The sequence below is a fragment of the Erythrolamprus reginae genome, chromosome 2 (genome assembly GCF_031021105.1).
Source record: "Erythrolamprus reginae isolate rEryReg1 chromosome 2, rEryReg1.hap1, whole genome shotgun sequence".
Classification (NCBI taxonomy): Eukaryota; Metazoa; Chordata; class Lepidosauria; order Squamata; family Dipsadidae; genus Erythrolamprus; species Erythrolamprus reginae.
In genome coordinates, this window is record NC_091951.1 from 66,702,180 (window position 1) to 66,728,692 (window position 26,513).

Sequence of the window (26,513 nt, forward strand, 5' to 3'; positions counted from 1 at the left end):
GGAGTTCCAAATGTTTATTAGACACCTTCCACAGCTCTACAAAGGTCTGCTGAAAAGAAATATCAACAGCATGCTTTGTAATAAGAATGTACAGGAAAATATAACCTGAGAATCTCAGGGTTGTCGTAGTAATTCCCTGAAAAGATATTGGCAACTACTTCCATCTATAACCCTCAGATTTTTACATAGAGGAACATATAGTTAAAAGGAGCCATTTAGGGAAAAATACATTTTTCCTTACATCAGCTGGTGAAAAAATTATGTTGTAGTAGAATGAGACGCCTGTTCCACAGAGGAGGACCCTAAAATAACCCTTATACTATTTTCTGTATTTTATCATAAACATATATCTATCCTAAGATAAAATACAGAAAATAGTATAAGGGCAGACTAAATGGACCATGAGGTCTTTTTCTGCCGTCAGACTTCTATGTTTCTATAACTGTCCTCTTCCAATGAGACACAAGATGGGATTCAGTGATTAAGAGTTACTTGTCCCCAGAGATTGTTCAATGGAAATTCTCAGAGAAGCAAATATTTGGAGACTGTACTTCCTGATTGGGCCTAGGATTTAGCTCCAGAGCCTCAAGACTCTTGGAACTAGTCAAATCAAGATGGCGGGTATAAGGCAGGCACACTAGGGCTACTGTCTTAATAGGGTTCCTTCCTTCCCTTCACTTTTAGATACCTGTCCAGCACTGTACAACTGTCTTAGAAATTTGTCACAGGTTCTTTTACATTCTTCTCCAATTCTAAGGCATCTGTAAGTGATGTATGTTACAAGCAGTGTGCAGTCATTGAATTTCTCACTGCGGAGAAAGAAACTGTTGGGAACATTCACAGTTTATGGAGAATCTTCAGTTGACAGAAGTATGATTAGTCGCTGGGCACAGAGGGTGAGGCCATTAGAAGATGGTTCGGCAGAGCTGCAAGGCTTTGTGACCCGAACAAGGAGTGGTACCGACAGGGCATACATGCCCTTGTATCTCGCTGGAGGAAGGCCATAGAATGGGGAAAATAGGGAGTGTAGAAGAAACATCATTCTTTCTTATGTGTAAGTTTCATTGTATTCAACAAATAATTGTTGAAGAAAAAAAATCTGGTGCATTACTTTCTGGCCGACCCTCTATTACAACTCATGCCCTTCCACTATTCCTTTTTGTGACCTACTTCTGGCAAACAGTAACTCTTCTATTTGCATTAGGCTACTACAGACTTCTGCAATCACCCAAACACAAACCAGCTTCCCTCTCATACCAGTAACACGTGCCACACCTAGCTGCCATTTAAATTATAGCCACAAGTTACTTGTGACTTAGGCAGAAGTATATAGGCACAAGTTACAGGCTACTTAGGCAGACGTCTTAAAGGGGCAAAGCACCACGGTCCAGGAGCTGACTATTTTGCAAGCAGCCTGATCTCCCACAGACTTATTTTATGTTAAATAAAAATAATTTATTTTCTATTATTCCTGGTGGGGGAAGAGATCCCCACACCTTCCAACATTGCTTGGGCCCTGTAATCTAATTAAAAGGACAAATTGGGGACCATCTAATTAAAAAAACCTTATCCTTGTGAAGAGAGCTCTTTTGCTGCACCACATAGATTTTGTCACGGGGCAGCTACCTATTGAACATAACACTTGTATTTGCCCCATGGAACTCTTTCGATGGGGATGGAGGGATGAAAAAGTGACACCCCTCCCCGCCCAAAAAAGAGTACTGAGGCTGGAAAAAAATGGAGATCCTGGAAGGTTATCTGCCAAGGCTTGGAGTAGGAATGTTTCTCTGCTATAGCTGCTGAAAAAAATCAATAATTATCAAAAATAAGGACAATCTTCACGAAAAGCAACAATAAATCATACAAATTCATACAATACATTTTGGAAAACAGATAATTGCTTATTTTCAAAATTATTAATTTTGGGAAAACGTGAATTGGATTTGAGACCCACTGAAACTAATGGAACAAGAAAGTAAGATAAACATAACATAAATAACACAACATACAAACACTTTAAATCAGAGTAATTTGTGATTTTTTTTATCCCACTGTGTGCTATTCCATCTTAATTAGATGTATTTTTTAACCAATATAAGATACTTAATTACTTCTGTAAATTGATCTATCATTTGAATGGCAATGTCTTTTATTAAAAAATAAAACCTATGTCTGATATGATTTAGTTCTTAAATTTAAAGCAACTCAATAATCAAATATATTTCATGTTACGCGCATTAAATGAAAATACAGCCTAGGTTCTTTACCAACCGGGGATCAAAGAAAACAAGCTGTTGGTTGAAATATTCAGAATTTGCAGTGTCTTCTCTTTTGGCAAGACAAATGTAGAATCTTGGAGCTGAATCCTTTCCCCCCCAAAGCCTGGTGAGTTCTCTCTATCCTCCAGGGCTGTCAAGCTTTGTCACTTTAAGTAGTCTGGCAGACTGTCAGCAGCACAGCGGAACCCCAGATTGGAAGCTGAGCTGTCAGGCGTATTTTGGCTTCGAGCTGCACATCGATATCTATAGCAATAGGACTAGGAAGGAGAATGAGCGGATTATCACAAGAGTTCCCATGGACGAAACGTATCATAGCAGCTTTGCCAAGATGGCGATCCCATAGCTGCCAGGAAGACTATCAATCATTGAAGGGAGTCATTTTCTATCTAGACTTCACTGAACAGGTATCCAGAATGGTGCTTCCCATCCTGACAGAAACAAGTAGCAACCAAAGATAATTTGATTCTTACCAGTTTGAAGATACAGGTTAATTTCTTTTTAACTTCCTCCTCACTTTTTAACACCTCTATAATTTTATTACACGACTCCTTGTGCCCTCCCCAGCAACCACTTTAATTTCCTTGGAAAAGAAACCACTTTATCATTCCAGAATTGCAGCTGTAGGCAAATAAGATCTTTGTTGCCATAGTGATTTCAGTGTCTTGTCACAGTGAAGTGTCAGTGTCTATGCCAGACAGGGAGTATTTGTGGTGATACATTGTGATGGAAAAAAAATGATAGAGAGAAATGCATTCTGCCTATTTTCTTAAAGCCTCCAATCTCCAAATTAATCATAATCCTGAGTTTATTGGGCTAAATGAATCACATGGAATCACTGCTTCTCCAAACAGCAGTTTTTTATAGGGATTAGCTGTATATTTTTGGGTGTTTTGCCAAGAATTTTTCCTGGTTGGAGCAGTGGGGGGAAGGGAATAAAAAAACTACTGTTTGCAGTGTCAAAAAAAATATCTAACTTGAATGTTGTCTAGGGTCATAAAATTTAGTGGGAGCAAACATCAATCTATTTCAATGGGTAAACTTTTATTACTTGTTATTTAATCATCTACATTGTAAAATTCATATTTTAACTTTATTTAAAAAGTGCTGTACTATCTATCCTATATATTTTTGGAATCTTCATAATTTAGATTTTAAAGCTTCTCACAGAATACCTGCTTGTACAATTCTTCTTTTTCCTAGAAGAAATGTAAAGTTTCAGAAATCTGCCAGTAATGAACCACAAGCCATTTTTGTTACATACGTATACATATATAGATACATACACATATGAATGATACATTTCTCTACTACCTGTACAGTGGAGTTATAAAATCATAAGCAAAATAAGCAAAAAAAGTATCTTTATATATGTTCTTTTGTGTAATATTTGTATCTTTCATAATATTTTGATAAAGAAAACCGATACTTGTCTTAATAAAATAATTTAGTGTTATGGCATATAAACATAATGAAAATAAGTGTGTGTGTGTGTGTGTGTGTGTGTGTGTGTGTAATTTTGAATGCTTACATATTTGAAATTAGCAAAAAATATTTGGAACTTCAGAAAAAAAGGAATAGTATTGTGTTTGTGTGACGCCTGTGTTTGTGCAGCAGAAAATTATTTTCTTAGTATAAACGTTATCTTAAATAATACTTTGTCACAGTTTGTCAGATGGGGGTTCTATTTTCACAATAAGCATTTGCTGGTAGGTAAAATAACCAAAATAAGCCAGCATTTAATAACTCTAAATCTAGAAGTGTTACTTTATCTCTCATCAACTGCTCTTAAAATATCGCAAAATAAATTAGAATATGAACAAAATCCAGAATTTATGCATTTAAGCTTTTCTGATAAGATAGTATAGAAAAAAGGAACTTAACACAACTAAAAAAATGAGGGAAAAGATTCACTAGGATTTTCCTTTTTATATTTAAGGGAAAAGTTTCACATAAATATAATGCAAGGTAAGAAGTCTTGACTATTTTTTATTTGCATTTAGCTTTATGATGTCTATACACTCAAGATGGACAGAGACTTTAGGAAACTATTTTTCATAAATATATTATGTGCTATTTCACTATGCTTTCAAGTAGCAGGAACTTTTAGCAGCCTTTATAAAGAAAATGTATCCTGCATACATACAGTAGACTAAAATGGGCCATATTACTTATCTCTAAAGAAAGTCTTTATCCTGTTTAATCAGATCTGCTAATTAATGTGTGACATTAATTTCACCTCCAAATAAAATCAAGTAGAATATTTGATCTCATAAAAGAAAATGGCAACTGTGTTACACAAAGTGTATTTCCAATGCTTATTAAATAAGATTCCTTAAAACATTATAGAAGTAAAAATACATTATTTTTAATTAGGATAATGTTATTTTGTTAATGTTAATTAGGAATGTTATTTTGCTTTGCATAGGAATTTTCAAAAACCTTGGCATTCATTGAATTGGGAATGAGTGCATAGTCATATGGATACCTTCCTATTTATAAAATTGGCTTAGGACTTATTTTAAATAAGTTGTTGACTGCTAAGAGTAATTTTTTTTAAAAAAATGGATTTATCCTACATTTTATAGATATTCTCTTTTTAGGCAACACTTTCACAACTTTCCATATGCTGATAAATACATAAATACATATGCTGATAAATACTTCCTTCCACAGTGCACCATCTTCTTTCCCTTCTGTGTACCATGGGAGATGTGAGTGGCCTTTGAGGGAGGCATGAGGACTGCAGCCCAAGAAATGAAGAAGACAAAGAAAAAGGCAAAACCAGGACAACTGAACTGTACTTAATTTGAATTATATTTTAAAGGGATGCATCAGTTTGACGAAAAACAATTTAATACAATTAAGTGCAATTATAATAAATTAAAATTATATTTATCACATTTGTGATTCATTTTCCTTTGTGTTATTTCAAAAACCACAATTTGTATCCATATATGTTTGTCTGAGTTGTTTATGTATTATTTATTTATTGGATTTGTATGCCGCCCCTCTCTGTGGACTCATGTTTTATGTGTATATAATAATTTTTTTAAATTATTATATACACATATAATCACAATTTGGCTGGGACTGCTCAAGGGGCAGATGGCAGCTGTGGTGAGGAAACCTTTGTATCGTTCATCCTATGGTCAAATTCTGTCCCTTCCTGGACTGGGTGGGGAGGGTCCTTCAATTGCCTGTTTGTCGAGCCCCTGACAAATTTTGTACAGCATGGTTTTTGTTTTGCTGATTTGGGAGTTATTTTTATCTAAAAATATGGTTTTGTTTTTGCTTTTGTCCCTTTTTAATTTTGTAAATGGTCCAGAGTATAAGTGAACATCCTTCTAAATCTAACACAACACAAACCAGCAAACAAACAAAATGTTTATGGAAGCCTCGTGGCTGCCAAATGGGTACCTTTGGGGGCCTCAATTTCTCTGCCCCTGCTAAAAGGGTCTTCAATATGGCTAGTGAAACTCTGAAATTTTTTTCAGGGATTGCCTGAGATCTATTATTCTAATTGTTTGTGACTAAACACAATTGGGATGCAAAAAGCCAAACTGATTCTCAGCCATAGAAACTTACTGGAATGACTTTGGAAAAGTCACTATTTTTCTACCCTGCCAATTCCATAGGGTTATTGTGGGGAAAAATTGGAAGAGAGTAGTATTAAATAAATAATAACAAATAGCAAAACAAAAGCAGAGCTTGGCTTTTTCATTTCCTCTTAGATTAAATAGATTTTAACATATTGTTAGCTGTGACCCAAAGCAGGGATTACTGAGCTTCCATTCAATTATACTGCTCTTGTAGTATCTGACTGCATCTTTTATATATTACAGTGATGGTTCTGGAAATCATCTTAGAATAACATCCTTGGGCTGAGTAATGAAAAGCCTTGGAGACAAAAACTAGATGAAAAATCAGCCTGCAAACCTGGAGATCCTCCATGAAGATTAGCTTGTGGTTCAATGCCTGTTATATCTGTGATGGCCATAATGTTTTTTTCTTTGCTTCAAAAAATGCACTTTGATATTCTTTAAAAACTCTAAAAACTCACAAGCTGGCAGTTTTAGAGACTGATTGCTGGAGCAAAAAGAGGTTTGTCAAGTTCATTGTTATCTTAAGAAGACAGGACAGCTAAATTGCCATCAAGCTAAAATTAGCTCAGCTCAAATAAAATCCAAATAGAACTTCCTTATTCATCAAGTTATTTCCATCTGACATACCATTCCCAATAGGCTCCTGTCTTCACATTTTCACAATTTATTTTTTATTAGCTTTTACTGGCTATGCAAATAAAGACTGCAGATTACTATCATCATCATCATATTACTATCATCATTTTTTTTTATCATTACCTTATGGCACATGTAGGATCCACCTTTCTTCACTCGGTCCGACCCTTCTGAAGGTCCTTTCTGGGGACAAAGGGGTACTTATTATTTTTGATCCATGCAAGGCGTTAGCTGGTAGGTACCAGTCAAAGGAATTCAGAGAGATTTCTTGGAGGGCAGATTATGTCACTGTTCTCAAGCATATTACAGCTAATTTTTACAGCAAGAAATAATAATTGCAATGTTTCAGGAAAGATGACTGGAAGATAACTTGGTGTATAATTGCTCTAGCTTCAATGCAACAGCCATTTCAGTTTTAAATAGCGTCTCTTCTGTCAAGTCTGCATGCAGCATTCTATTTTCGTTTGCCTGTGTGAGCATGTAATATATAGCTAGGACTTGATGACAGTATTGAACCTGTGATAATGGATGAAAAATTAAAAGGGATTAGCAAAAAATATATCTCCTTTTTATGAACCTGTATTATTTATGCTGATTTAAGAGCTGAAGCGCTCTGGTTAATTTGGCTTTTGCTGAAAACTTGTTGAATAATGGATTTGGTGGTTGATCAACATTCTGATAATGTTTCTTGAAACTCAGCATTATGGAAACTAGTTCTTCACATTTGTTTAGAAGGCAAATTTCCAAAGTTTAACATTACCTAATTAGATTATTTCTGCTGGAAATTTGGTTTTTTTTAATCAAATAAATGAATAGCAAATTAATGAATTAAACTCCTGGACAATCCCCATCTCTTTCCCTGCAAAATTTTAGGAGTTATTTGGCCTCACTTATTCAATGTAATTAGTGGCAATGGCTAAGTTTGATAATGTTTCAATTCTCTCATAGCCAAGATTTTCTGGACAAACAGGTGTTTGACTCTTTCATACATTTAAAAGACCTAAACACCTCTCTAGATGGAAAAGAAGTAACAGAGCAGAGTTGATATCTGACAACAATTCTGAACTTGTTACTGAGATTTTATCATGTTCATGATTGGGTGTAAATAACAGAGTTAAATAAAAATTTAACACCCGTAACTACTTTTAGTTCTCCTTATATGCATATGTTATTTAAAAACTGATCTAAGAACTCTTCCTGGCCCTGCAAAAGCAAACATTAATTTAAAATCCAGCAATTCTTAACATAACAGAATTTTACACTGTCATGCTCCATGTATAGGATTTTACATGATGTCTACCCTTTCTCTTTGGAGCAGAGGGGATATTTTTCTAATTTTACATGATACATATCCTGTGTGGTGCTTTCAGTTAGATTGATACTATATTACCCTATTTTGACCTTATTAGACATAAGTAGTCAGATGTTATTCTATGGAATTTAAGCCCTGTATTGTAACATCCATTTCTTTCTACTTAAGAGAGTTTATGAAAAGGTGGATTACAGTATAGATGCCATTCTCATAGATTCTATATATCCCTTCTGCCAACCAAAGAGGACCAGGACCTGGATAGCTCCTGAGAAATAATAAATGTAAATTAATTAAATTTCAAGTAAAAGTTTGAATCCCCTAGAATAACATTTAACTACCACCACTAGTGTGAGATAGGATGGAACAGGTCATATAATGCTCCAATAATAACTTCTTCCTCCAAGGACAGCTCTACTCAAAGTTTGTAAAAACAAAGGGGGGAGGGAGGAGAGATCTTGCCCTAGATCCCTGGTTTGTGAAATAAGTTAGGGATTGACTAACTATTTAATATCAATATAAGCTTCTGGAACCAGTTTTCTAGAATGGAATGGATTATAAAGCTGTAGCTTTCTGTTCTCAGCAGCCGAAGTGATGCCATTTACAGTGCCTGGAAGCTATGGCAATCTGGCTGGGGAAGAACAGGCTTTGACTCAACCACAACAAGATTGAATAGCTAGGTTTTATTTTCCATGACTGGAATGATTACACTTCATCAGCAAAGTACAGTTTGGGAATTCTTGTACACTAATGGTTTCTGGTTCGTTATCAGGTGGCAGCTCTGGTCGTTAGGGCTTTTGTCCAAATCTGTCTTGCACATTAATTGTGCCTGTTCCCATAGGAGGTGGTTCTGCTCATGATAATTTACCTTTTTGTCACTTCTTGGTTGGTCAAGTCATACTCACTGCCACATCCCCATCTCGAAAAACAAGACCAGGGCAAAAAGATATGTATCGAGATGTAGGTGACTGTAAACTAAGCTAACCCATTTGTAAAATTGATTTCCCATTTGCACACACCAATGTTTTTCTTAAACAAACTCAAATCGCTTTCACAGAGAAACATAGAGGTATGCCCATACATACAGCTATTTTTCAACATATGACCACAATTAAGCCCTAAATCTTGATTATTGAACAAAATGGTTAAGTGTAACACCTTCACTCAACAACTGCATTCCTGGTTGCAATCATCAAGTGATTAAGTGAAAGGAGTCTCAGAGAAGTAGCACAAGATGCCTGGAGAGATAAACCCTGGAAGGCTCAACTTTGGAGCTGGAACTCCTCCCTGCTGAAATCCAAGCAGGATTTTGAGCTCCTGAGCAAAAGACATTTGCACACAGCCTCATCGGGTCTCTTAGGATCTCCCACCCACCCATATCCATCTGAGGCACTGAAGTGCTGCTTATCTTATTGTATTGCATCTCCACTCTCTGCTTGGATTTTGGCTCCTTCTCATTTCTAGGAGCTGACTATAAGAACTGCCTGTCAAACTGCCGATACAATCTTAAACTGCATTAATAGAGGGATACAATCTAGGTCTAGGGAGGTACTAACACCACTCTATAAAGCCTTAGTTAGACCACATCTAGAGTACTGCATCCAGTTTTGGTCACCACACTACAAAAAAGACATCGAGAATCTGGAGAAAGTGCAAAGCAGAGCAACCAGGATGATTAGGGAATGAAACTAAAACATACGAAGATTGGTTACAAGAAGTGAGCATGGTTAGTCTAGCAAAGAGAATAACCAGAGGAGACATGATAGTAGTGTTCCAATATTTGAGGGGCTGCCACAGAGAAGAGGGGGTCAGTCTGTTTTCCAAGGCACCAGAATAAGGTGACCAGATTATAACTTCGGTAAAGCAGGGCACCATGGTGGGGGAGGGGACGGACTACTGAAAAACGTCTACAGACTTTTACTTCATTTGTTTTTGTGTATTTCTTCCCAGTCCGGCACTTCTATCAATTTATTATCTTTCCTGTTTTTGAAAAGCATAAAAACAGTAAGACAAGGGAAGAGAGCAAGGTAGCTTGCCTGTTCTGCTTTCAGGCTGCTTCTTATACTGGAATAATAATAATAATAACAACAAAAATAACAATAACAACAACAACAACAATAATAATAATACTATAATACTAGTAATAATAATAATAATTTATTAGATTATTATTATTATTATTATTATTAGAAGCAGCACTCTTTTCCCCCAACGCCGGAGAGGTGCGCACTTGGTCTCTTCTCTAACCCTTTGATTTCTCTCTCTCTCTCTCTCTCACTTTACTGTTTTGCATGATGCACAAAGCAATCCATAGCCTGAACTTTATTCACTCTGGACTGCCCAGAGCAAATAAAGCGTTTCCTTTCTCTGGGCGCCGGGAGGAGGAAGCTTCTCCCAGCACCCAGAGAAAGGAAATGCTTTATTCCCTCTGGGCGGTCCAGAGAAAGGAAAATCAGGACTTTTTAAAAACCCCATGGGACATGGGACAAATTATTAAAAATCGGGACTGTCCTGCCAGAAGCGGAACCTCTATGCACCTTACACCAGAAGGCCAGACAAGGAATAATGGATGGAAACTGACCAAGATTCAACCTGGAAATAAGGAGAAACTTTCTGACAGCGAGAGCGATCAACCAGTGGAACAGCTTGCCTTCAGAGGTTGTGAGAGCTCCAACAATTGAGACTTTAAAGAGGAAATTGGACTGCCATTTGTTGGAAATAGTGCAGGAACTCCTGCTTGAGCGGGGTTGGACTAGATGACCTACAAGGCCTCTTCCAACTCTATTACTCTGTATAAAGGATCTCATCTCTCTCTTATGCATAGAAGGGAACTCCTTTGTCAGGGTACAGAAAGAGCTAAAGAGCTAAAATCGTCAGAAACTAAGCTCTTTTCTCAACATCAATAAAGAAATTCAGCTCCCCTTGGTAGGTAGCTCTTTCAATAAATCCAGAGATGAGAGGGAGGCCTCTCCGCAGACAGCAGCTTGCAATCTTCCCTGCCAGCTTCCCCTTTGACTTTCTTTGGAACATGTCAGAGAAATTGCAAATGGCAATCACATCATCAAGGGGTGCTTGGCAAGCTGTTCACACTTACAATCAGTTGCCAAACACCCCAGATTGTGATCGTGTGACTGCAGAGAGAGCCAAAGGCAAAGACCCAGCATCTGAAAAAGCTTGTTGTCCAGATTTTTTAAAAAATTAAACAATCTATATATACATCATTTAAACTTATAGAACAACTGAAAATGATTTTAAATCATTCTAAACTTCCCCTTGTACAAAAGGAGCTATGATGCATAGACTGAAATAGATACTGAATAGATCTGTTCAGAATCTTTTGCCAAAAGCAGAAAGGCTAAAATTGCAGCCATCTCTAAGTTAAGAAGAAGCACTTATCATATTCATACTTGAATGCTTCTTGGCATTACTGCTGGCAGCAAAATCTTATTGGCTTTCTGCTAGTAACTGAAAGAAATCCTGCTCTACCATTAATAGATTAAATTGCCCTGCTCTCTAATATATTGGTCTCATGATCGGCAGTGTTTACTCATTTCATGCCACGCATAACTTTGTCTACATCTATTTAACAAACACCCATATTTTATCCTAGTAAATTTATGCAGTGTAAGAAAGAGTACTAACTTTTATCTACCTTGAATGCCCAGAGTATTTTGGTAGGCAAAGTCCAGACCCTGATTTTGGAAGGTTCCAGAGAAGAGAAATGGGTACAAAATCCTAAAGCAGTCACAGATATTGACTCTCACTGCAGCTGGAAGACTAAGCATTTTCAATTCAAATAAATACATATATAAATAAGTCAAACAGCTTTATTCAACTCAATACAGCTACAGTTAGTAGACAATCCGAGTCCTTGGGAAGGGGCACCATAAAAGTCCAATTAATAAAATAAAAACGAGCCAGCAGTGTGCTGAAGCTGCCAAAAAACAACAACAACAACCCAGCACCCCAACACACTCCTAAATTGTATTAACAGAGGAATAGAATCAATCAAGATCATGTGAAATGTTAGTAATCACACATCACATCATATTGCATCCAGTTTTGGTCACTATGATCACTATGATATTAAAAAATTGTTGAGACTCTAGAAAGTGAGCAGGGAAGAGCAACAAAGATGATTAGGGGACTGGAAGTTAAAACATATGAAGAATGCTTGCAGGGCGTGGGTATGTCTAATTTAATAAAAAAGAAGCCATATATATTGAATAGAATTACAGAGTTGGAAAGAACTTGAAAGTCTTCTAGTTCAACCCTCTGCTCATGCAGGAAATCTTTTACAATTTCAGACAAATGATTGTCTTTAGAGCTGTTAGTAACTCGGTGGTGATGTCACAAAGCCGGTTTTGTTGGTGTCTCTGTGGGCACCGCCATCTTGGATTTTGCTTCTGCACATACACAGAAGCTATTTTTTAATTGCTGCAGGAAACCCTCAACAAACTGGCAACAAAAGGATCCAGAACCCACCAGAGAGAGAGAGAGGGAGGGAGGGAGGGAAATAGATATATATTAAGGAATAGTAACAATGTTCCAATATTTGAACAAAAGAAAATGAAGATCAACTTGTTCTCCAAAGCACCTGAAGAGAGGAAACTAATCAAAGAGAGAACCAACCTAATACTAAGAAAAAATTTGACAGAACAATTAATCAAAGGGACAACTTGCCTCCAGAAATTCTGGGTGCTCCAATACAGTGTTCCCTCGATTTTCGCGGGTTCGAGCTTAGCGAATAGCCTATACCACGGTTTTTCAAAAAATATTAATTAAAAAATACTTCACAGTTTTTTTCCTATACCACGGTTTTTCCCACCCAATGATGTCATATGTCATTGCCAAACTAATAATTTTTGCAAATAAATAACAAAAAAAATAATTATTGTTAATAAATAATTATGTTTATAAATATCAGGATCACTAAGTGTCTTATTCAATGGTGCGTACCAGTAATAATGGTGACTAAAATGGTTGTTAAGGGAATGGGAAATGGTAATTTAGGGGTTTAAAGTGTTAAGGGATGGCTTGTGATACTGTCCATACCCAAAAATGGTGTATTTACGTCCGCATCTCTACTTCGCGGAAATTTGACTTTCGCAGGCGGTCTCGGAATGCATCCCCCGCGGAAATCGAGGGAACACTGTACTCTTCTCTCCAAGAAGAGATCAGACAACCATTTGTCTGAAATGGTGTCAGGTTTCCTGTTTGTGGGTTGGACTAGAAGTTCTCCAAGCTCTTTTCCAAGTCTGTTATTCTGTTAACTTCATGCATGAATAAATCAGGAAGAGAAAGTAAAACATTGCTGAGTATTAGTACTAGGTCTTGTCACATCAGATGCCTCATTAGACAAGGGAAATATATCCTAGTATGATGCTGAAGCATTGCCAAGTATCCTGAAGAGAGCATGGTGGCTTAGGAAAGATAGAAGTAAATGAAAAAAAAGTTGCATTAATGAGAAATTAAATATCTACAAGTGGAAGATACCTTTGCATGTATAGAATATTTGGAAAGATGTGCCTGCATTTTGGATAATGCCCACATTTATTATACTTACTCATACATCTGCAGAAAGGCAAAGTGTCTGTTTCAGAAAATGCAAATGAACACAAGTACTTTAAATTCTAATTTCAAGTTGTTGCATAAACTATAGCATAAAAATAGAAGCTATTACAAAAGAAATTCTTGACAGGAGCTTTAATTACAGTTTAAAAAAAGCATACTGCTTGTTTGTTTGTGCAATCTGGAAGAATTTGTATTTACCATGTCAGAAGAATCGATTTATTTATTTTATATCCTGTCTTAATTATCTTTATAAATGATTCAGAGTGGCAAACACACATAATACTCCTTCCACATCTTATTCTCCCCAAAACAACAACTCAGTGAGGTGAGAAAGAATGACTGGCACAAAACCATGGTGGTTTGGAGGTCTAAACAAGCAAAACAATATAAGCAGTTTTCCACTCAATACCTAATTAAACAAGCAGCCCTATTTTGCCAGTTGCTTAAACTCGCTGTTTTGAAATGCCCCCATACATGGTTTATAGGATCTTGGAGAGAAAAGACTCTTATTTGGCTGAAACAATCTTGGCAATGGTTTATTTCATCATGTTTTATTGAGTAAATCACAACTGACTGAGTTTCCAAAGCAGTACGCAAACCAAAACCGTACCATTCAAATTTGAGAGAAATGCATGAAAACAATCACATGCATTTTGAGCCAGAGAAGGCCGTTTGCCAAACCAAACCAAACGAGGCCTATCTAAAGTGCAGCTTTCCACAATGATTAACCATCTGCTTCCTGGAAAACCCACAAACGATACATGGACAGCTTATGGCAGTGATGGCGAACCTTTTTCAGCTCGGGTGCCCACACCCATAATGCAATGCCCTCCCCACACACATGGGTACGACCCTCTACACTGCCCCCCCCCCCACTCATGAACGCAGACCTCACTGAAACCTCCAGATTCCAGTAGGTCCATTGGGCAGTTTTTCGTTCCCCTCAAGGTCCAGGAAAGCCTCCTGAAGCCTGGGGATGGCAAAAAAAGCCTCCTGAAGCCTAGGGGGAGCGAAAATGGCTGAAAAGAAGGGTGAAAATCAGCTGGCCAGCACACACATGCGTGCCGGAGCTGACATAGGGCAATGCCTTGTATGTCCTCAGATATGGCTCTGTGTGCCACCTGTGGAGTTCTAAAGTGAGTTAACTTGAAACAGAAGAATTTCAAATTTATCCTTTGGATGAAACAGAGAGAGGAAGTTCCTTCCAGAGAGACAGTCATTCCATTTTACAGGCAGTTCTTTTTTTGAGAGAGAAAAGGACTTCCAGATCTAAGAAGCACTCAATAATTGTATGCCACCCAGAGACACCTGTTTGAGTTGGATGGTTACAGAAATTGATTAAATATATCAATGAAAAGTAGATAGAAAGCACACAATAACATTGACCAGCTGAATTTTTTTCTCCTTCCCCTTTATTTTTCGTTTTCCTTTACTTTTTCTCTCTCCCATACTCTAGCTTGTTTGTTTTTTTTACTATTTTCAGAAGCACATAAACAATAACGTTCCTTGCATATTACAATATACATGTAAATCCCCTAGGTTGATTCATCTACCCATGTATTTTCTTCAGGTGTCTCACTCTCCAAATTTGGACTCCTCTATTAACAAGTGATAATTCTATACTGGAAACTTGACTATGTTTAATGGCATTTGACAAACCAGCACCTATCCCTGTGTTCAAATAATGCAAGAAGATTAACAGGTTTTGATTCTATTCTGGAGACTGAATAGAATTTATTTATTTATTTATTAGATTTGTATGCCGCCCCTCTCTGAAGAATAGACTGACTACAAGATTGTTTTAGTTAGATTAGGCAACATTGGGGTATTTAGCCACTATATGAACCAATAATTATATTTACCATAAAGCAGTTTCATGCATTTAAAAGAGATCTTTAACTTGCCTGGCCCAGAGATACTCATATCTGGGACTGCAAAAGCTAAATTAATTACTAAAGCTAAATTTTTAGATTGTAATTTTAAATTTAATTACCGTATATACTCGAGTATAAGCCGACCCGAGTATAAGCCGAGGCACCAATTTTTGCCACAAAAACTGGGAAAACGTATTGACCCGAGTATAAGCCGAGGTTAGAAAATGCAGTGGCTACTGGTAACTTATAAAAATGGAAAACAATAAAATTACATTAATTGAGACATGTTTTAGAATATTTATTTTAAAGAAAACCAGTAAACTAGCTCTGTAAATTTAAAAGAGGGTAAACAAATTAACAATATTAACAATAAATTAAAAAGTAAAAAAAGTAGCTCGATCAGGAACAAAGCTAAAACCTAAGAGTTAAAATCCTTCAAAACTGGATTCCTTCTCATCATTAATTGGATTTACATTATTGTTCTGTTTTTATATATGCTGTGAGCCACCCTGAGTCCTTGGAGAGGGATTGCATACAAATCCAATTAAATAAACAAACAAACAAACAAACAAACAAACAAACAAATAAGTGTATCCAAAGAAGAGCTTCAGCATTAGCTGCTGTGAGGTTATCAGCATAGAAAACCAAATAGATAGATAGATAGATAGATAGATAGATAGATAGATAGATAGATAGATATAGATAGAAAGATAGACAGACAGACAGACAGAAAAATAGATAGATAGATAGATAGATAGAAATAGATAGATAGATAGATAGATAGATAGATATAGATAGAAAGATAGATAGACAGACAGACAGAAAAATAGATAGATATAGATAGATAGATAGATAGATAGATAGATATAGATAGAAAGATAGATAGACAGACAGACAGATAGAAAAATAGATAGATAGATAGATAGATATAGATATAAAGATAGATAGACAGACAGACAGACAGATAGAAAAATAGATAGATAGATAGATAGAAATAGATACAGATAGATAGATAGATAGATAGAAAAATAGATAGATAGAAAAATAGATAGATAGAAAGATAGACAGATAGAAAAAGAATTCCTGTCTAGCTCTGCCTCATAACACATTATTAGATCCTATCCAAGCAAGGACAGCAACTACCACAAAATACCATTTTTTAAACAGTTTAAATCCTTTCAAAGGAGGGGGAGGAGAATCTGACAGCAGGGGGCCTTTTTAATCCGACTCACCATTGCAAATGGCTGCCTTCTTTGCTTGAGCTAGGGAGAGGAACTACGGCGTGCCAGAGGGGACAAAAGCTGGTGCCTCCTCGCTCTGGCTCAAGCAATGGCGCCCTCGTGTGGTGACTTTGTCAATGACCCGAATATAAGCCGAGGCTGTGTTTTTCAGCCCATTTTTGGGGCTAAAAAACTCGGCTTATACTCGAGTATATACGGTAGATTTGCCGTATTATTATATTATATGCTGTTAGCCACGCCGAGTCCTTGACGAAGGGTGGCATACAAATCAAATAGATGGATGGATGGATGGATGGATGGATGGATGGATGGATGGATGGATAGATAGATAGATAGATAGATAGATAGATAGATAGATAGATAGATAGATAGATAGAATAATTCTGTGGTACTTTTATTTAACAATACGAAGGTAACATACATGCATAAAATGTATTCAAATTAAAGGAAGTGCAAAGGTTAATAGCATTTGACTGCAGTAAGATATTTTATCTTTTCTTTCTTTTAAAAAATAGAACCTGAGCCAGTGTTGAGATTCACATAATTTCCCTACTGGTTCGCCCAGCACTGAAAATATGAGTGCATGCTCTTTGCTTGTGCGGGCGCCTTCCATACATGTTCTTTGCTGACACGCACAGTTGTATGTATGAGGGTGGCTTGTAAACATCGCTAAATAGGACAGCATAAAGCTCTTTTGGGAGAATTGGCACTAGACTTATGGTTGGGGGTCACCACAACATGAGGAACTGTATTAAGGGGTCATGCCATTAGGAAGGTTGAGAACCACTGGCTTAGAGAGAGCTGTAAAGCATTGTGAAGCGATATAGTCTTAAGTGCTATTGCTATCTCAGGTTTAAAGAGGTAAAGATATGGTGACTTGTTATTAATGCTTATACATCCTTCAAGAAGAAAAAACATTGTTTCACTTCATTAGAATATGCATCATCATGGTGAATAGCGGTTAAAAAACCCACTAATCTAATATTGATACAGTTCATAATTTAAGGTTGTTTTGCTCATGGACTGCAGAAGAAAATTTTTAAAATCTCATAGATACAATGGGGAAAATGAAATGCAACTATAAATAGTGTTACAGTTATAAATCAATTGGAAGTAAAAACTTAAGTCAGCAACAAGAAGGAAAAGTTCAGAATTCTCTCATGTGCCTAATATTTAGGGCCATAGACATCAACTCACACCACTTCTATCCAGTTAGGCATATTTGTCTATTTTTACATTTTATCAACATTGTTTTATAGGAAAATAATTCCCGTCACTCCTGCAAATCATTCCATTGTACAAGACATTCATTCAACTTCATCTCAAAAATAAAAGTACAGTGATCCCTCGATTTTCACGGTCTCGATTTTCGCGAAACGCTATACCACGGTTTTTCAAAAAATATTAATTAAAAAATACTCCACGGTTTTTTTGCTATACCACGGTTTTTCCCACCCGATGACGTCATACGTCATCACCAAGAGTCACTTCTCTGTCTCTTTCTCTTTCTTTCCTGTCATTCTCTGCTTCAATCATTTTCTCATTTCTCTTTTTTTCTCCCCTTTTTTCTATCATTTCTCTCTCTTCCTTCCACTCTTCTCTCTTTCTCTTTCTTCATCTCTCTCACTCTCTTCCTTCCTTTCTCATCTTTCTTTCTCTCTCTCTTTCTCTATCTTGCTTCTTCCTCTCTCACACTCTTCCTCCCTCTCTCATCTCTTTCTTTCTTTCCTTCTCTCTCTTTCTCTATCTCTCTCCCTCTTGCTCTCGAGCGGCGAGCGTGCGGCCGTGCGAACGGCGGGTGGTCGTGCAAACGGTGGGCGAAGGGTGGGCGAGCGGTGAGCAAGCGGCCGTGCGAACGGCGGCCGGGCGGCCGGGGAGCGAGCGGCCGGGCGAACGGCGGGTGGCCGGGCGAACGACGGGCGAACGGCGGGCGGGCGGGCGGGTGAACGGCGGGCGGGCGGGTGCCTACGGGGAACGGTGGCTCCTTGTACTGCCTTGAAAAAGGGTGCATGGGGGTAGTTTTTGGCCAAAAATGGTGTTTTTACTTCCGCGCCGCTATATCGCAGAAAATCGATTATCGCGGGAGGTCTTGGAACGTAACCCCCGCGATAATCGAGGGATCACTGTAGTTTGTAAACCCCAGCTACACTTCTGTTGGAAAATGGATACTCCTCTTGCAAGTCTGTCAAAAACAGCTAAGCTGGACAATGCATATAATCATGCTGCTCCATATCAACCATGCAGCGCATCAAATGTGAACTAGGAAATTAGTTGAAAAAGAGGCAAATCAGCAGCTGGAGATACTCACCGGGCTATATGCTTCATCTGCAGAATGATTAATTTCCCACCAATCTGATGTCCACTCCCAGGCATTTCCCACAATGTTGTAAAGACCATAACCATTTGGAGGAAATGCTGTTACCTGCCTCAGAGAGAAAAAAAAGTGTTCAATGCTGCAGAAAAATCAGATTCTTTATCCTGTTAGTAACCAATGAATTTATTGAATGGGAAAGAAGAATTCATCAGTAGAATATTGCTTTGAAGTTGTTTTATTGTTTTTAATGAATAAGAAAATATTGCAATTTTCTCATTGCTAAGAGAGAGAAAAATCGCTCAACATATTTTCTAAATTCTCATCTTTTATAGACAGACTCCTTGCCCAGATCTTTAGGTACTCTGGCCATAGAAGAATACCTACGGTAGTTGCCCATCTAACCAAATTTGATATGTAATGGTGTTTTTTGTTATGTTACTTTGCTTCAGTTTTGATACATCAATATTTTTTTTAATTTTGAGCTCTTCATTCTTGCAGCTCGATAGCCTCACTAAAGGATATGTTTCAATTCTCTCTTGCTGCCAATAATAACTATACCAAGGAAAATAGGTGGGTGTAGAATGTTAGAGGTTTATCAGGCAATTAAAGAAGAAAGAAGCAATTGAAAGAATATCTGAAGATAATGAAGAAGATGCAATGAAGCTAGTGAATGAAGGAATACTAGCGAAATATTGGCCTACAAGAAAGTTCAAATGAAGAAAAGAAAACGAACATGGCAAGATCAAGTTTTACATGACCAATATATAGAAAACCTAGCAGGCAAAGCAGATGACAACAAAGTTAGCAATGGATAAGAACAGGAAAATTAAAGAAAGAGACATATAAGATCAAATTCTGACTGCACAAGACCAAGCCTTAAGAACAAATGCATACAAATCCAGAACTGAGAAGACAGCCACAGAGAGCAAATGCTGCCTCTGCAAAGAAGCTGAAGACATAGTGGACCACCCAGCTACCTGCTGCAAGAAGATCACACAGATGGACTATAAACAACTGCATGACAAAGCAGCAACTATGGCACACTGGATATTCGCATAAAAATATAATTTGCAGTGGAACCACAAAACAGAGAAAGTGTTAGAAAATGAAGGAGCTAACTGGAGGACTACATGAACATTGTCAAAATTGTCAAAATTACCATTCATCATCTGCCAAAAGCTGTTTTATTTGGAACAGATTACAACTTGCAGTGATGCCTTTAACATCATCAAACAATAACATCTGCCTATTCCAAGTCCTTGGGAAGGACTCGATTGGTAAATGCAATTCCAAACCTAGACTAAACATCTGGCTGACTGTGAAACAACCACCAAAAATAATATACACTAAATGTATATGATGCCAGACTGCTAGCAACTCCGGCCAATTTACACAGTTGTTAAAAACATTCAAAAATACAGAACAATATAAGCATGTTACCTTTTTACTGCATGTATAGAGGTTTCCTAGCCAATTCTCAGAAATACAAAGTCACACACAGGAAATCAATTTGTGACAATTTATGTTAGGCTTAGATCAATAATGCAGGAAGCAAAGCAATCCATATAAAAAAAACCACCTTGACCTTTTCCTTGGCGATAATCAAAATACATCAGTATTAAGGACCAAAACAACTCATTTTCATTATATGTGCAGGCATGACTGTCCAGTTATAAATTGTCTGCCCCCCCACCCTGACATTTGTGATTGGAGAACAGCTTGTCAGAAGAGAAAAGTGCACTACAAAACTCTCTATCCAGCATAGGAGAGAAAAGCCAGATGCACCTCATTAACCTTTTTCCTACAAATTAATAGGGGTGAGGTTGCAATCAATATATAGAGTCAGCAGGCTCAACTCTCTCTCTGTCTATTCTCTATTTTTCACCAGAATAAAATTAAAAGGTCTCTCAACCCTCCCTCATCCTTCTATTTATACTTAGGCTTAAAGGCAGAGGATCATTTCTTAGTGATTCTTCTTACCAGTTCAGAAATGGTGACTCTGTGGAAAATATCTTACGAAGTGACAATGTAAATTACTACACTTTTCAAAATAACTTTATTTGTACTAAGCGTACATATTGGAATACCAGAGCTGGAATAATTTCTGCCTTAGGTCATACTAGAAAGAATAACTGATGGAACTTTTATAGAAACGTTGGGAGATATACACAAGATTTGGAGGAGGCCTGGATGAAATGGTGATTAGTAAGAGTTTAGAACATTATCATTATTATTATTATTATTATTATTATTATTATTATTATTATTATTATTATTATTATTATTATTAATTAGATTTGTATACCTCCCCTCTCTGCAGACTCGGGACGGCTCGCAGCAATAATAAAAACAATGTACAATGACAAATTTAATATATTTTAAAAATATCCAAACCCCCTTATTTAAAAACGAAACATACACACAAACATACCATACATAAATTATATAGGCCTGGGGAAGATGTCTCAATTCCCCCATGTCTGACGGCAGAGGTGAGTTTTAAGAACTTTACGAAAGGCAAGGAGGGTGGGGGCAACCCTAATCTCCAAGGTGAGCTGGTTCCAGAGGGTCGGGGCCGCCACAGAGAAGGCTCTTCCCCTGGGTCCCGCCAGACGACATTATTTCGTCGACGGGACCCGGAGAAGGCCAACTCTGTGGGACCTAACATGCTGAAATGGATAGGATGATGATGGAATTAAAAGAAAAAGAGGAATAGTACTGTTATAGAATTTCCAATTCTGTTATTACATCACTAACGTACAGGTGCGGTGCCTTTGTAGCCATCTTCCTCTGTATTGCTTCTAGGAAAGTCTCCTTGCCAAATATTTACATAGTGCTGACCATTTGGATGAAGTTTGTTTCCCCAGGGAAAAAGTCTGTCAAAAGAAGTGTAGGAAAAAGTTAAGAAAGGCAGTTGTAATGTTTAATCATATTACAACAAAAATAAGATTACTATAAAAAATATTGTTAGCTAATGGCATATCAGAAGGTGGAGAGGTGGGAGGAGGATAGAGAGAGGACACCCTACCCTCCTTAAAATGTAAATATTAGCAGCCTGCACTTCTACAGAAGTTTTATAATACAGCATTCAATTAAATACCATTGACTCTGCATCAACTTAACTTCTGGGGGGAAAGTGATTTTTCAGGTTTAGAGATTAGGTAGTACATATACTGCAGTTTCTTTGCTTAATTTATCTTTCTGGAAAATTATAAAATAACGAGTACCTGTTTTCAAGACCTCCTCGACAGCTATATTCCCATTCAGCTTCAGTTGGTAGCCGTTTTCCTGCCCAACTGCAAAAGGCCACAGCATCATTCCAAGAAACATGAAGAACTGGATGATCCATCCTGAGAGATATACAGACAAAGCCAATGGTAAAGTAGGGTTGGCAACATAAGGAAAAGGTTCTGCATAAGGAAAAGGTTAGAATATCTTACCAAACCACAGAACTGGTTTGACACAATACGTGCTAGTAACAAAACAAATAAAGGCAAAACAACTGATGTTTTACCTTTAGAGTTAGATTCAATCTAGTTAATGGACACAATTTTTAAAAACAAAAATCAAAGTTGATGAAAGGGAAAGCAAAAGGTAAAGTGAAATTGTATTCTTCTGAAAGGAAAATGGAATGAATTGGCTACCAAATATCACATGTTAGCAGCAGGCGTGGGTTCTAACTTATCTCGCTGCTGCTTCGCTGAAAAAAGTGAATTCTGACCAGTGCTCACACTTATGGCCAGTCCTTGCATTTACAACGGTCCCCACATTTATGCCTGTTGTAGCATTCGTAACAACTGTGTCACTCACTTCACAACTGTGGTGCTTCTCTTCACCACAGTGAGAAGAGAGGGTGCAAAAGGTAAAATGTGAGCACAGTCATAAGTGCGAGGACAAGTCAAAACCACTTTTTCAATACTCTGTGTAGTCCCTATGTGCACACGGCACTGCACGGTGGTCATGTAACTGGGTGGGCGTGGCCAACTCGCCATTGCTCATGATGAGGGGCGCTTCTCCTCGCCTGGCTTCCCGTGACTGTGGGGATTCTGCAACAGTTGTAAGTGTGAAAAACAGTCATAAGTCACTTTTTTCAGTGCCATTGTGACTTTGCATGGTCACTAAAGGAACTGTTGTAAGTCAAGGATTACATGTACCAAAATACAAAAAGCTTCTCTGCTTACGCAAAATTGCCCTAAATACCAATCGTTAGATTAGAAATATCTTCAAGTTGGAGTTACAAATCAGGCAGGGTGCCAGAGCATCTTGAGGAATTAAAATAGTTAAAATGCAATGATAACTATCAGCAGCCAACTCTTGCTCACAAAGTAAAACTCTTTGGTAGAGATGTCTTTTAAGCTCTCCAGAAAGAGCACACCCAGGAGAAGCAATCCTTAGATCCATTTGCACCACTTAAAGATATCAGCTGGTCTCACTTATCTCATAAGATATGCTTGATTCTGATCAGGCTAAAGTGCATTTGTCCACTACCTCCAAAAGAGACACCTACAGTTTAATGTCTTATTTGATCCCATTTAAGCAAGACATAGCACAGGATATATATACCATAATACACTTAATTCCTCTATGTCTGAGCTTAGCATAGAGTGCCAAGCTATAATAACTAATCATTTCCTTTGCAGAGTGTCAAGCTGCAATAACCAATCAACCAATGATAACCAAATAGGCAATGAACATCTCAATAAATCACACTAAATCCAAGTACCTAATTAAGAAACCCATTTTTTATTATAAACTGCTTTAGCACTGTAAAAATACATAAAATGCAGACATTATAGACATTATTCTTCAATTTAGTACAGTATGTAAGTTTTCCCATAACTTCAGAGACATATCCTGATGGCAACAAGAAACATAGAAACATAGAAGTCTGACGGCAGAAAAAGACCTCATGGTCCATCTAGTCTGCCCTTATACTATTTTCTGTATTTTATCTTAGGATGGATATATGTTTATCCCAGGCATGTTTAAATTCAGTTACTGTGGATTTATCTACCACATCTGCTGGAAGTTTGTTCCAAGGATCTACTACTCTTTCAGTAAAATAATATTTTCTCATGTTGCTTTTGATCTTTCCCCCAACTAACTTCAGATTGTGTCCCCTTGTTCTTGTGTTCACTTTCCTATTAAAAACACTTCCCTCCTGGACCTTATTTAACCCTTTAATATATTTAAATGTTTCGATCATGTCCCCCCTTTTCCTTCTGTCCTCCAGACTATACAGATTGAGTTCATTAAGTCTTTCCTGATATGTTTTATGCTTAAGACCTTCCACCATTCTTGTAGCCCGTCTTTGGACCCGTTCAATTTTGTCAATATCTTTTTGTAAGTGAGGTCTCCAGAACTGAACACAGTATTCCAAATGTGGTCTCACCAACATTCTATATAGTGGGATCATAATCTCCCTCTTCCTGCTTGTTATACCTCTAGCTATGCAGCCAAGCATCCTACTTGCTTTCCTTACCGTCTGACTGCACTGTTCACCCATTTTGAGACTGTCAGAAATCACTACCCCTAAATCCTTTTCTTTTGAAGTATTTGCCAACACAGAACTGCCAATAGAAGTTGCTAACTTAAAGAATTGAAAAGAAAAGAAAATATCTAGTTAATTTTTGTTATTGCTTCATCATGGGAAATGTTTTTTTGAGCATCCAAACAGATGCAGAAATGCCCTTCAAATTTAAGATGAACTTCAGGATCATCATTTTACTCATATATTAAAGTTACCAAACAAATCATCATAACAATACCAAAGTCTTGAAACTGGTCAAGTCAAACACATGCAATTCTTCTCTATAATCTAGCTATAATTGAAAAGCTACTGTAGATCAGGGATGGGCTGCTGCCCGGACAAGGGGAATGTGTTGGGGAAGCGAAAATGGAGCTTCACCCCAGAGCACCCAATTTGCACTGAGAGATGTTGAAAGAAAATGCAGAGCGTCTTGTATAAGCCACACCCACATTGTAGTAGTAAAACTTTTGGTAGCCCTTCACTGCTATAGACCCAAAGATGTCCTGTCCCCCCAAAAAGGCAACTTTGGTTGAGGTCTTTTTTTTTTAACATTTTATCATTTCTAAGTGACTTGTGCGGAATGGAAGGTTTTACATTCTTTGCAATTATCTGGTATCCTTCCATTCCCCACCAGTTAGTTACAACTGAAGAAACATCTTCAATTAAATGTTTTCAAAGAAAAAAAACAGAGCAAAAGTCTAGTTGCTTTTTGAAAACAGTTGCCTTTTGGGAAAACCATGACATGCATGACTGAGAATCTACGTAAACATTGAAGTGTTGTAGTGTTGTCTATGCAGTTTCTCAGTCATCCAGGTCACAGTTGTCGCAAAGGTGCTTTTTTCAAGAGGCAACTGGACTTTATGGGGTTATATTGAAGATGTTTCACTTCTCATCTAAAAAGCTTCTTCAGCTAATTCTAAGCTCAGAGCTGAAGAAGCTTCTTGAATGAGAAGCGAAATGTCTTCAAAGAAATACCAGAAAGTCCAGTTGCCTCTTGAAAAAAGAACCTTTGGGACTACTGTAGTGTTGTTGTTTTTCTTAACGCCTGCACTTGCCTTTCTCACCTCTCTGCAAAGTTCTGCCCCTCACAACCTTCCTTCCCACCTGCCTTCTCCAAGCTCTGGATCTGGACCCCTTGTTTTATTTATTTATTCATTAGATTTGTATGCTGCCCCTCTCCGTAGACTGTTTCATTTCCATATTGTATGGAATGAGAATTCTTTGCTCTAAGCACAGTAGAACATAGCCTCCTCTTATTAAGTGTCCTCATTTCAGAACGCTAGTCTGGAACACTCAGATGAATAAGTCAGTGTTATGACCTAGATCAGGAAGATCAACTTTCACATGGCATTAAGGTTAAAGAGAGCAGATATCTAGAACACTTATTTTGAACTGATTTTGATCTGTCTTTCTTTCCCCTTTTCCCCAATGACAATGGATGTTTCTATTTTTGCAATCAGTTCATTTTCATTCTTTCCCATTGGAGACTAAGTAAGAGAAGTACACTAAAGATGGTATTATCGTGATATGGTTCTTGTCATAAAAGATTTTTTGGAGGGAGAAAAGAAAAAAGGGGGAAAAAAGCCAAATGTTTTTACCAGCCCTGAGGGGAAGAGACTGATTAATACATTTAATGACAGATTTTGAAGGCCATTTCACTGCTTATAGTTTTTTTCCAAAATAAATCCAGGGGGGAGGAAAACTAGGACTTCATATTAAAAGTTCTTCTTTATTTTAATAAAAAGAGATACAGGTTGAGATTCTGAATTTGGGGAGCAAATGTATTTGCACACATATTTCTAACCTTTCAACCTTTTTATATTTACTGTATAAAATAATTTTAGCTATATTCTATGGTTTTCTGTAGTTTGATTAATATAAATGAAATCTAATTTATACTTGAAATGTGATCATATAATTCACTAAAAATAAACTATATACCAATAGCTAACATCTAAAAATTGCAATGGAAAGTAAAAATACAACCTTCCCAAAATTTGAACACAGGTGTTTCCTTGGGGTTATGACAGCTTCTTACGTAATTGTTCAAATTTGTGATGACTCTGAATGCGGATAGTTATGACCAGTCCTTGAATTCTGACTGTTGCAATGTCCCTACAATCACATGATCCAGGCATTCAGTGCCTGCTTTTG

The 26,513-nt window shown here is 37.3% G+C and overlaps 1 protein-coding gene across 1 annotated transcript in view; it reads right to left on the reverse strand.

Moving 5' to 3' along the window:
- The window catches only part of SUMF1 (sulfatase modifying factor 1), a 54,209-nt gene continuing 27,696 nt past the window's right edge, over nucleotides 1-26,513 (reverse strand). The window contains exons 6-10 of the mRNA XM_070736721.1: nucleotides 22,057-22,179; nucleotides 21,591-21,705; nucleotides 18,824-18,937; nucleotides 6,641-6,700; nucleotides 1-2,536 (exon numbers count right to left, since the gene is read on the reverse strand). Of these exons, the coding sequence (XP_070592822.1) occupies nucleotides 2,423-2,536; nucleotides 6,641-6,700; nucleotides 18,824-18,937; nucleotides 21,591-21,705; nucleotides 22,057-22,179 (526 nt within the window). The 3' untranslated portion in view covers nucleotides 1-2,422. The remainder of the gene's footprint in view (nucleotides 2,537-6,640; nucleotides 6,701-18,823; nucleotides 18,938-21,590; nucleotides 21,706-22,056; nucleotides 22,180-26,513) is intronic.